General features: G+C 43.4%; 1 protein-coding gene across 1 annotated transcript; it reads right to left on the bottom strand.

Annotated features, from left to right (window-relative positions):
- Positions 1 to 2,283: 2,283 nt before the first annotated feature.
- BCL2A1 (BCL2 related protein A1) lies at positions 2,284 to 5,095 on the bottom strand. The gene is made up of 2 exons (XM_076348695.1): positions 4,669 to 5,095; positions 2,284 to 3,163 (listed from the first exon to the last, which is right to left on the bottom strand). The coding sequence occupies exons 1-2, from the start codon at positions 5,086 to 5,088 to the stop codon at positions 3,059 to 3,061; spliced, it is 525 nt and encodes a 174-aa protein (XP_076204810.1). The 5' UTR covers positions 5,089 to 5,095; the 3' UTR covers positions 2,284 to 3,058.
- Positions 5,096 to 10,697: the final 5,602 nt, after the last annotated feature.

The following is a 10,697-nucleotide window of genomic DNA, read 5'->3' as shown; positions in this document are numbered from 1 at the left end:
GTCGCTGCTGTGAGGCTTGGGTGGCCGCCATCTCCGCTCGGCTCCAGCCACCGCCGCCCGTGAGGGTGCTGGAGGGCCAGCCGAGGCCCTGCCAGCCCCTGGGCAAGGCCCATCTTTATTTTTGCGTCTGGCGTGGATTACAAAGAATTTCCACTTTCCTGATTTTGCTGTAGAAAGGGAAATTACATTTCGGCGGGATACTTTTACCGCCGTCTGCCAGACGGTTTCATATCCCTATGGCATCCGCTGGTGGGCCTGGGCCGTGAGGGAAGTGTTATGGACAAGAGCACACAGGCACTGTGGCACAGCCGCGCCGCCCAGACGCCATCGGCCTCGCAGCCCGGGCGCTGCGCCCGCGGGGAAGGTAGCCGTAGCCGTGTCCAAAGGGAGATGCTGGAGGCTTCGTTTTGGCACATTTAATGATCCAACCCATCCTTAAGTGCAGAAAGGGATGGTTCTACAGGAGAATACTTGCTTCCATAAACCTGTTGTACGTGGTACTTGGTGACATCTCAATTTAGCTTCTGTGCACATTGATTAAGTCATCAGCTGTCCCACTCTGCAGCTCTTTGACCTCATCTTTTGCTCTAGAAACAGTGTTGTGTTCTCCTGCGTATGGCCTGACAGCTGTAAAGATCACTTAAACCGTAGTGCCCCGGGACACTACTCAAACAGTGTCATGTATAGATAACTGCATGACAGTTAACAAAGCATATCTGCACTATTTTATAAGTCTTAGCTAACAGCCCTGTTGTTTTCAGACATTTTATGTTTAGAATCCGGGTGGTATATCTCATCACTGCTTTTCTTGCTCTTAAATGGAGAGCAAATGGAGGTTTTGTCCTGGTGAAGGTAATCTGGAGCCCACTGGACCATTAATGATCCAGGCTTCTTTTGTTTAAACCCAGGCCTTACCATGAAGGCAAGTTCTAAAGTTACTGCATCACCAAGATTTTGGAAAGGCTAGGTTAGCCTCTTATATTTAATTAAAAAATTGTGCTCCCCAGTATAAAATAGGTCACTAGATTAGTGTAGAAGGAAGTGAACGTGGTATTAATAGACTGGCATTAGCCACTACAATACGTGCTTACAACAGTGCACAAAAAGGAACTAAGTGAGAATTAGTGTTCTGATCATGAAGACATAGACTGCAAATAAATAAATATATGTCAAAATTTGTTTTAAAATGTCATTTCTGACAGGAACTTCCATAGGTGTTCTGGGGGTGGGCATTTGCCTTTAGCAGCCCCCTGCCCTCGGGAAGCTGCCATCTCCTCTTCAACAGCAGCACAGTTTATCTCAGAAGTCCTGCTATACATGCTAAATAATCTTTGTTTTCATTGGGGAGGGAGAGGGAGCGGGCGCAATACAGGTTCTAGCAAATGTTAACATCTGTTTGCGTTCTGTAGTTAAACCCACCAAGTTAAAGCATAGAATCATAGAAGGACCCAGGTTGGAAGGCACCTCAAAAGATCACCTGGTCCAACCTTTAATGGGAGAGGGAGCCTAGATGACGCTATCTAGCAGTCTGTTCAGTCGCATCTTGAAAACCTCCAGTGATGGGGACTCTACCATGTCCCTGAGGGGTTGTTCCAGTAAATAATTGTTCTTACTGTAAAAAGTTTCTTACGTCGAGATGAAAGATGGAGAACCCATTACCAGAAGGAGGCTGGTTCATTCTCCCGGGATCATAAAGCCTTGATTGGCAGAGGATTTGTCTCCCAGAATAATGCTGTTGTGTGCCACAGGCTCACTGCTGTCTCAGTTTGGTTCCCCTCCCAACGCGTCTACAAAAGAAGAGTGTTTAGGCCCAGCCTTAGTTCCCTAATGTAGGAAAGCCATTACAGCTAAAGAAAACCCTTCTAGAATGAATTCTTGAAGAACTATTGTTTAACATTTGAAAGCAAATGGAATTTGAGTCAAAACTGTAGTTGCCCCAGACTATAAAAGCCTGGAAATCTGTTAGGTCCTACTTGTGAATTTGCTGAGTTTGCAGTGTATCCCAAAACACTAATTACTGTCATCAGAGCTGATCCAGTTCATTTATTTTGCCACAAGCTGTCTGTTTCTTATACAAGCTACCAGATAATACTTGAGAAGTACTACAGAAAATTGAAGTCTTGACATCCATGAACTTCAGGTCAAACACATAATACTGCTTGGATTCTCCAGTAGCACTGTGATAGCTTTTCTAAGAGTTATCTTACTCAGGTAGATCTTTTCCCATCCTCCAATTTTTCTGAAAGAAATGAGACCAATCATAAGACTTTAAAATACATATTTTAATGTATTTTTCAAAAATATTAGTGTATTTACACAAATCTCTCGTTTGAAAAATATTTTGTACGTGTCTACTTTAAAACATCTAGTTTAAAAAAAAGTTCAGCCAGATGACTACATTGCACAAATTTGAAAGAACATTCACTGTAGATATGAGCAATTAAAAAAATACAACAAAGAAACACATACCATTGCATTAACAGTAAGTGAGTGCACATTTTTAAGTTGCTAGCTTCCACAAATTGTTCTTCCCATAAAAATCGCTTAGTCTGTGTCAGTAACTTGTACCCACTTTTACACTGGAATTTGCATTTCCTTCTTCTTCACAGACACCCCCCCCCCCCTTTTCCTTATACAAAGGTTGCAATAAAATGCATTACAGTAGTATTTCATTTACAAAACAAATGACATTAAAACTTGTTTCTTAACCCATTGGATTGTATTTCAGTAAAACAATGTCCTTTCATGGAGGTGCAACAGAGATCCCAAGACCTGTCTGGATGTGGAGGATGATCTCTCTCTCGAAGCAGTCCTGCCTGGAAAGGGCGACTTGAATTGCTGCATGATGTTGTGTCAATTCCTCTTTGGAGGGATCTCATCTTCAGGTTTGACAATTAGGATAGCATGTTAAACATTGTATTTAGTAAAAATAAATACAAATAAATTAAAAACAAATTATGGAAGAATGTTATTTTCGTGTTGATATTGCTTGGAGGAAAGCTTAGCAATGAAGCTTGTGGCAATATCTAGATTACACATGAATGGCAGGTCCGTTTTTTCAGTAGTACTCTCTGAACAAGGAAAAAAGAGCTATGAACATGGCTGTAATTTTGGAGAAAGATAGTAGTGATCTTCTTTCAAACTTTGTTAGGAAGCCATTTTCCTGTGGAAAAGAACATGCACGGTTAGGGACAGCTTAAAAATAACGTGTAGGAAAAACACACCACTCTCTGCTAGTATCGGATTAACAGAGTGCTACACCATTGTGCATAGAGGGACAGGTTTTCCGAGCTCTCCCTCCAAAAGATGAACAGGGCTTTAAAAGCAGCGGCTGAAAATAGCTGAACCTTGCTGCGTGTTTGTTTTATCTCCAAGTCAAGACTCTGCCCTTGCTGTGTAAATAGAGCATGGATGTGAGATGTATCATCTGAGCCCACATCTTAAAGGAAGATACAAGTACTGTGTTTGTGATGTAGTAATACACTTATAAATATCTTCCTTTAAGCCTCCTTATTCTACTACAATGAGCCGTGTATTATGACAGAAAGTTGCCAGGAATTGATACTTCTCTTAAATAAAATTGACTCTATTTGAAAGAGATGGAAAGAGAAGCCTTTACAATAAATCTGATGCATCAGGGGTCCATGACTCACTGTCACCTTCTTTTACTGTTACCAGACAGAGAAGGACCAAAGCAAGCAAAAAGAGAAGAAAGGAAAAGAAAGACACTAGAAAACAAGTGAGGGAAAAAAGTAATAGCAAATAGGAAATAGAAGTGGAACGAGAGAGGGGTGGAAAGAGAAAGTAACATTTACGTATAGGTGAAGGAAAAAAGCACCAGGGAAATAACTCTGACAACTCTGATGCCATTGATTCTCAGTTTCCCCTAACTGCAAAAGAAAAAGGTATTGGCATGATGAAACTCTGCAAAGCAGAAGGGACCTCTCCTCCACTGGCAGAAGGGAGTTTCAGCAGCTTGGCAAAATAATCCACATATTGACAAATGGTTTTCTCAGCATTGACCATCGGTATATGGAAGTCCTAGGATTACCTCAGTCCAAACAAGCAGAAAAAATTTAACCGCAATTGCACTTACCTGTAAATTTGTTTAACTAAAACTGATTTGGGGGATTAAAGAATGGCTTTGTTGAAATCCACAGCAAAAGTACTGACTTCAGCTGTGAGGATCACACCTGTATATTCTTCCCTTTACTTTGAACTTTAGTAATTTTGGACCAACTCCTCTATGGAAGCAAAATTGCTGCACTAACCTTAGGATGCCACTTAATTTTAGATTTAATAATGGGAAATTTAGCGGCATGCATTGTTTCACCTGCTTTGAGCAGGAGGCTGGACCAGATGATTTCCTAAGGTCCCTCTCAAGCTGAATTATCCTGTGATTCTATGATTCAAGACTAACTCTAGGGTTTCGACTGTTACAGGTACAGAAAGTGCCTTTTAAAAAAGAAAGTTGTCTTTTAGCATTGTTCTATTTAAAGCAGAAGCAAAGCTTTCACTGTAAGTCTCAAGGAGACATTCCAGACATCGAATATTAAACCACCAAATAAAACACTGAATAAAATGATTTTGACAGTGTCTGAAACAATAGTTTTCCTTAATTAAACAAAATCTCCTAATCTAGACTTTGGTGGAAAATGAGAAACTTACCCAGCCACCGTTCGCATCTATCCATTCGGCTTTGTTGTTAATTATGTACTCTGTGATGAAATAAGAAATCTGCTCCTTCTCCTCTCCAGTCAGCCGAACTCCGTGCTCTTGAAGCTTCTTAGTGAGAAGACCTCCAAACGTAAATATGGTCATAATTCGTCCCCAGTTAGTATTTCCATCAGCAAATTTTTCTTCCATGACACCATTGAAAATTCTCTTGGCAACAGCTACGGAGGTAATATCAATCCTGTCCAAGAATGGTCTGAGAGCCTCCTCGGTTTGATCTTGCAGCGAAGATGCAATATTTCGCAAGACGTGAGCAACCCTGGTTTGGGCTGGTCCGAGGTGTGATTCCTGAAGCACATACTGCAGATAATCTTGAGCTAAGTAATAAACGTAATAGAACTCGGCAGTTTCCATTTAGAACGAAACGTGGAGAGCAGTGCACCACTCTTAATCAGGGTTAGTAATGAGCAGCCACAGGACATGCACACAGCTTTGTATCGTTGGGTTTTGATGGAATTTTTTGCTTTTACCACAGAAGTTCTTGTAAAAACCTAGTGACTTAATGATTGTGTGGGTTGTGGAATATGTCACAGCGGAAATGAAAGAAAAAGCGTCTGCTCAAGGGGAGAAAACATGTCTTCTTGACTGATTTATTATTTCTCTAAATAGCATGGTTCCACAACTAAAATCTACCAGCTTTTACCACATTCTTTAGCAATATAAATTGGCATTTCCTAGGGACTTTTGCTGTGAAACATTAACAAGATTTGGCATTTGGCTTACAGACTGCTGAGAATGGTGTATGCTAGCAAAGGTTAGGCATTTGGCTTGAAAAAACATGCCTAAAAATTGTATGCTATAGGAGCATACAGCCCCCCCCCCCCATCCCCCCCCCCTCAGTCTGTATTGCAGGTTAATGGGTTATTTCTGGTTCACAACTTTCTGAAGAAACTGGTAGACATTTCCAACAGGGTGGAAGAATGGATAAACTTTCTTCAGCACTCAGGGAGCTTTACATAGCTGCAAAAAGTGGGAACGCAACAGTGGTACAAGTATGGATGGAAAAAGGGGAAAGCCAGCTTTACAGCATTATCCCCTGTTCCAAACTTCCCCCCACTCTCTCTGTGAGCGCTCTTCAAGGTCCCTCTTTGAAGATTTGAATGGGTGGCTTCAAAGATTTCTTTCCCCCACGGGGAGTTCTGCTGTAAAAGACATTATTAGTATAAAAGACAATGCTAATGCAGACAGCATGTCAGAACATGGGATGGAGAATATGGGGCCAAGCTAGTGATGTGTGATACCATCTGAATCTTTCATGACGGGTAACAAAATACCTACGATACCTACAAGAGCTGCTCTTAGATTCAAATTTTTGGTCAAGCAGTTATTTTCTGGGAGAAGGGGCAGGGGTGCCTAGCCCACTCTTTCCTTACAAACCTCTTCTCCTGAGGCAACCTGATCTTGCTAGAGGGTCAGGATGTGTCTGTGGAGAACCTCACCCCATTGCAGAGGCTTCAGAGCAACGAGCAATTTGATGTTTGGAGACCCCTCTCTTTCTCCATCCCCCTTTCTTCATCCCTCTACTTCTGACCCACGTCTCATTCACGTCTCTTCCTTCTCTGAAAGCAAAAGGCATTCCCGGCCCCACACACCAACAGCTCTTCTTTGCTCCAAGGATGGCGGTGAGCCTGTTTCCAGCCATGGGTGCTCTCTGTTGCTCAGATCTATGGCAGATGAGCAAAGCTGCGTGCCTGGTGGCCAGCACAGGGCTCAAGTCTCAGATATCAGCATAGCACTGGCACCTAATCATACTGGAGCAAAGCATATCTAGACTGTGATACACCTCTGGTGTCGCGATATTGCTAACCCTAGCTAGCCCCCCCCAAAATGTGTATGCTGCTGCTTTGACATCCCGGTTTTGCAGAGACCCATTGAGTAGAACAGGGTAGTTTCCAGTTCCTTCTCAGTTTTTTTCTTCTGCATGTGGCGAGTCTGGCTCAGAACGACCCAGTAATCTTCCACGCACAGCGGGGTTTGAAACCTCAAGCTATCACCAGCATAGCACAGACATCAATCACTTCAGCGATTCCGGAAAATATTTCCCTCGTTTTCTCTTGGAAGCTAAGAAAGAGGTGGCTTGGTGCTGTGTTCACCTTTGGGAGAGAATGGGTTTAGGAGGGCTGTGTGAGCCGGAAAAACTCTCGTGTTAGATGTTACCCCCCGGGAAGGATGCGATGCTGGGACTGGGAGTGGGCTGGGGGTGGGCAGCTAGCTCTCCTCCCCGCCGTACACACACACGTTCTTACCAAAGCTCATTTTGAAAGTTCAGAGGTGTCCTCTATCCAATACCTGCAGCTGCTGCTTTGGCAGAGCTGTTAGGCTGGCTTTGCCTTTGTTATGTTCAGTGATTTCAGCAAATTGCCAACATTTTATGAGGAATGCAAATGGAAAAAAAAAAGGCTGTGACAGTCCTTAACTCTTCCCAACTCAGCTAAATCTGGGCAGAAATTTCTGGGGCAGAGGGAAGGCATTGCTCTAGCCAGACAGCTTCCCTCCTGTCAGATGCTTGCTGCGAACAGGGCTGAGAGAGGTACTCGAGGAAAAATCACAAGAATCCTTTTTCTATATAGCACAGTCTGTGAAGTTACAGATCACTCCTGACTCTCTTAATAGTTGATTAATGAAAAGCTTTTTGTATTCTTTGTGAATGTAAGTAATAGTTAAATATGAGAACAGTGAACAATACCTAAGGAGACAAGTTGTGTGTTCTTCACCGTCAACAAGCAGCAGAGCACAGGCAGAAGCAGATATTTCTTCATTAGTGTAGCATTTAGGATTCTGAGGAGGGTGATGAAATAAGGCTATGAATATGTCACCGTTATTGAAAGAAATCAATGTTAATACCTCGGCAATTTTGGTGCAAATGCTGCCACTTACAGTCTCTTGATCTCTTAAAGGGCTGTAAGGTGAAGCTCGGAGCTGGGCTCCCAGGCGGGGGTGGCAGCTCTGAGCAGACACCTCTAACAGCAAGCTGTGACACCGGTGACCAGAGCTCAGGATGTAGCTGTTGAAGCTGCCCCGGGTCTATCGACTTCAATGTTAGACATGTTTGTTTTTCAATAGCATGTAGCGGAGGGTACAATTCCAAGTGTTGGATGTTTAGTAGCAATGACAGTATTATATATCTATATACATAAAGAGTCAGACCGGAGTGCATAGCCCAATCTTCCCCAGCTCTAATGGTCAACTCCAAGCACTGTAAGAAATCAGCTTTGGGATCTCTTACCTGTGTTGTGCCACTCTAATGCTCTGATTCTCCTTTTTCTACATTAGGCAGTGCCTTCCTTTCTCCTACCAGACTTTATTCACATTTTGTAGTTATAAGTGAATACCTTTAACTTAATGAATCTCTGCTTTTCTTCCTACCTGCTCTATCTCCCCAGTGTTGCATAGACTGCATTCTCATACGGTGCATTGCTTCTTTCTTCTTCTCCTCTTTGCTGTGTATACTTTGTCTTTTATAAATGATAAGTGTTAATGAAAGGTTTGAAACAGAAACCAGCTTGACATGGAAGCTCAAATGCAAACCCTCCCCTCGCTACCTGGAATAGCAAGGGGCTTCAGATACTTTCATTTAAGTCTGTGCTCTGTGGATTTGACTCCACATCCTACCCTAACCTGAAAAGGCTTATTTTCCAAAACAGATGGTAACTGAGTTGACAGATACTCATAAAACTGACTTGTGAGAGACGATGTTATCTCATCGTGTTCGAGACAAAACTAAGCCAAAATGACAAAAGCTTCGTTGAGTTATTTGTGCTGCATCTGCCTTGCCAGACTTCTTCCAGTTCCAGGTGAATGTGGGAACTGTGAGCTCTTCTAAGGCAGCTGAGCTTTGTCTGGAGTAACAGTCTGAGATTCTTACAGATTCTTTTCTGGCTTTCTTCCCTTTTTGATGTCCAAACCAGGACGATTTTTGTGTGGTACTGGATTTCATTGCAAAAGAACAGCTCAGTTCACTTGTAGCTTTCCAGCTGTCCCGCACAGCCCTGACAGGAGACTTCAGGAGGCTTTGGTGACTTTTATTTACCCTCTATTTTCCTAGAAATAGGAATATGCCAGCTGGCTTTTCTGTGAGCTGAAATGGTTCGTTGGTACTAAAGGCAGAGGCAGGTTTGCCCAGTGGAGTGCTGCCACCTAGTCGCAGCCGGCCTGGCTGCACGCAGAGGAAGGAGCCCGGCACAGGAGAAATCCCCGTTACCTCCCTGGACCTCGAATACGCGTTCAAGTCTGTGCTTTGAGAGTCTATATGCAGAAAAAAACCTAAAATACAGTAGCATTGGGACTCATCCCCGGTAATGATCTAAATTAATAAATGATACTGTGTTTCCCGAAGAATTCTGTCAGCTGGGAAGCGCCAAAGTCTCCAGTCCAAAGCTTGGAAAGGACATCTCCGTAAGAAGTTTTGGGAGCAGTTCATTCTAAAACACCTCAGCCCATCTCCTAATGTTTCTAGGATGGAGACAGAATAGGAAATATCTGTAGCAAGATCCTGGATCTCAAATTCTGTGGCAACTGAAGGAGAGACGTAGAGCCAGCTCACATTCTGTGTATCTCAGGAGATGCAGATGTAGCACAGAAGACAAGCTCCAAGAAGGACAGGCGGATGTAGCTGGTTTCTGCATCTTCTGGGCCAACTGAGAGGTTCTGGGCCAATTGGAAAGCCAAAGTGGTCCCCAACATAAACTAAAGCAAGTAGCTACTCCAGCTTACTGTTGAGCTGGGGTGCAGTCCAGAATGACTGAGGGCTGACCAATATGGCATAAGCTCCCTTCTGGTTCCCAAAGAGCACACAGCAAAGGCTGGGGGGATGGATCATATGAAGATGCACACCGTGGCTCTCCATTGCTCAAGCACGAGAAGAATTCTGAGAGGCCATTCCGCTCCCCTTATGACTCCTCCATAGCGCTCCGGCGACATAAGGGAACTATAGGAAGGGCTAGGTTTGGCTGTGTTACTCAGGGTTCAGCTGCTGCCTCGTCACTTCCTCTGGTAACTCATCTCAACTCAGAACTTGGCTTCTTCAGGACCCCAGCTTCTCTCATCACCATGAGTCAAGGGGGCAGCCAAATGCACTGCTCCACTATGCATGTGCCATGTGTCATCATACACGTGTGTAGACACATGTTCTACATTCTCATAAGCCTTTCCAAATGTTTAACTAGGATTAGGAGAATTTGAACAGATGGTCATAGTTGTCAGCAGTGAGCCACAGAAATGTAAGGCTCCCTAAGCTTCCCAGACAATGGAGCATGAACAGGTAAAATCTTGGTAGAAGCTTAGCAAGATCTTGCGGATGCCAGCAGAAACACCCTCTGCTGAAGCCAGCTTCATTGCTGAAAATATTTGCTCCCAGAAGAAAGAAAAAAAAAAAGGTCCGCTTGTGAGTATTCATGAAATAAGAATTCGAGAGCTCATGCCTCAATACCATAACCAAAACTTTGTGTGTCCCTCGCACCCACAAGTCCAGGGTAGTCTTGACTTTTGGTTCCTTCTGCTGTGGCAGGTGCAACGTGAACATGTGCAAAGTCCATCTGTATATTGATCTGCAGCTTTGGTTCAGATCTGTGTCTTCCGAAGACATAACGCCATCAGGAGAGCCAGGCATTCAGCATCAGCTGCACCAATGCTTTAAAGCTACTTTAAACGGTGGTGACATTCAAAGTGTGGTGAGACAGCATTTCAGTAACATACCTGAGCCTAACTTAGCATACAGAGAGTCCCGCTGGATGACATTTTCAAAATACGAACAAGATTTAGGTAAAGAGTTTCCACTGAGCGTGAATAGGATATGGGTGCCCAGGCCCTTTAGGTGCCTTCGAAAAAAATTGCAGCTATTCAATAAGGCTGGTAACAGTTTGAAGTTAGGCATGCTTTTAAATCCTTTGCTATTTGATTTTCCAAGGGAAGCTTATGTATCTCATGTTTTTGAAATAAATAGCTTGAAAATTCAAGCTCACTTC

This window comes from Aptenodytes patagonicus, chromosome 10 (genome assembly GCF_965638725.1).
Source record: "Aptenodytes patagonicus chromosome 10, bAptPat1.pri.cur, whole genome shotgun sequence".
NCBI classification, from domain to species: Eukaryota; Metazoa; Chordata; class Aves; order Sphenisciformes; family Spheniscidae; genus Aptenodytes; species Aptenodytes patagonicus.
This window is presented reverse-complemented; position numbering and strand designations above follow the sequence as displayed.

Coding starts and splice junctions, on each gene's coding strand:
- BCL2A1 (XM_076348695.1), bottom strand. CDS start 5,088: ATGGAAACTGCCGAGTTCTATTACGTTTATTACTTAGCTCAAGATTAT. Junction 3,164..4,668: donor TAGATGCGAACGGTGGCTGG/GTAAGTTTCTCA, acceptor TCTTTTCCACAG/GAAAATGGCTTCCTAACAAA.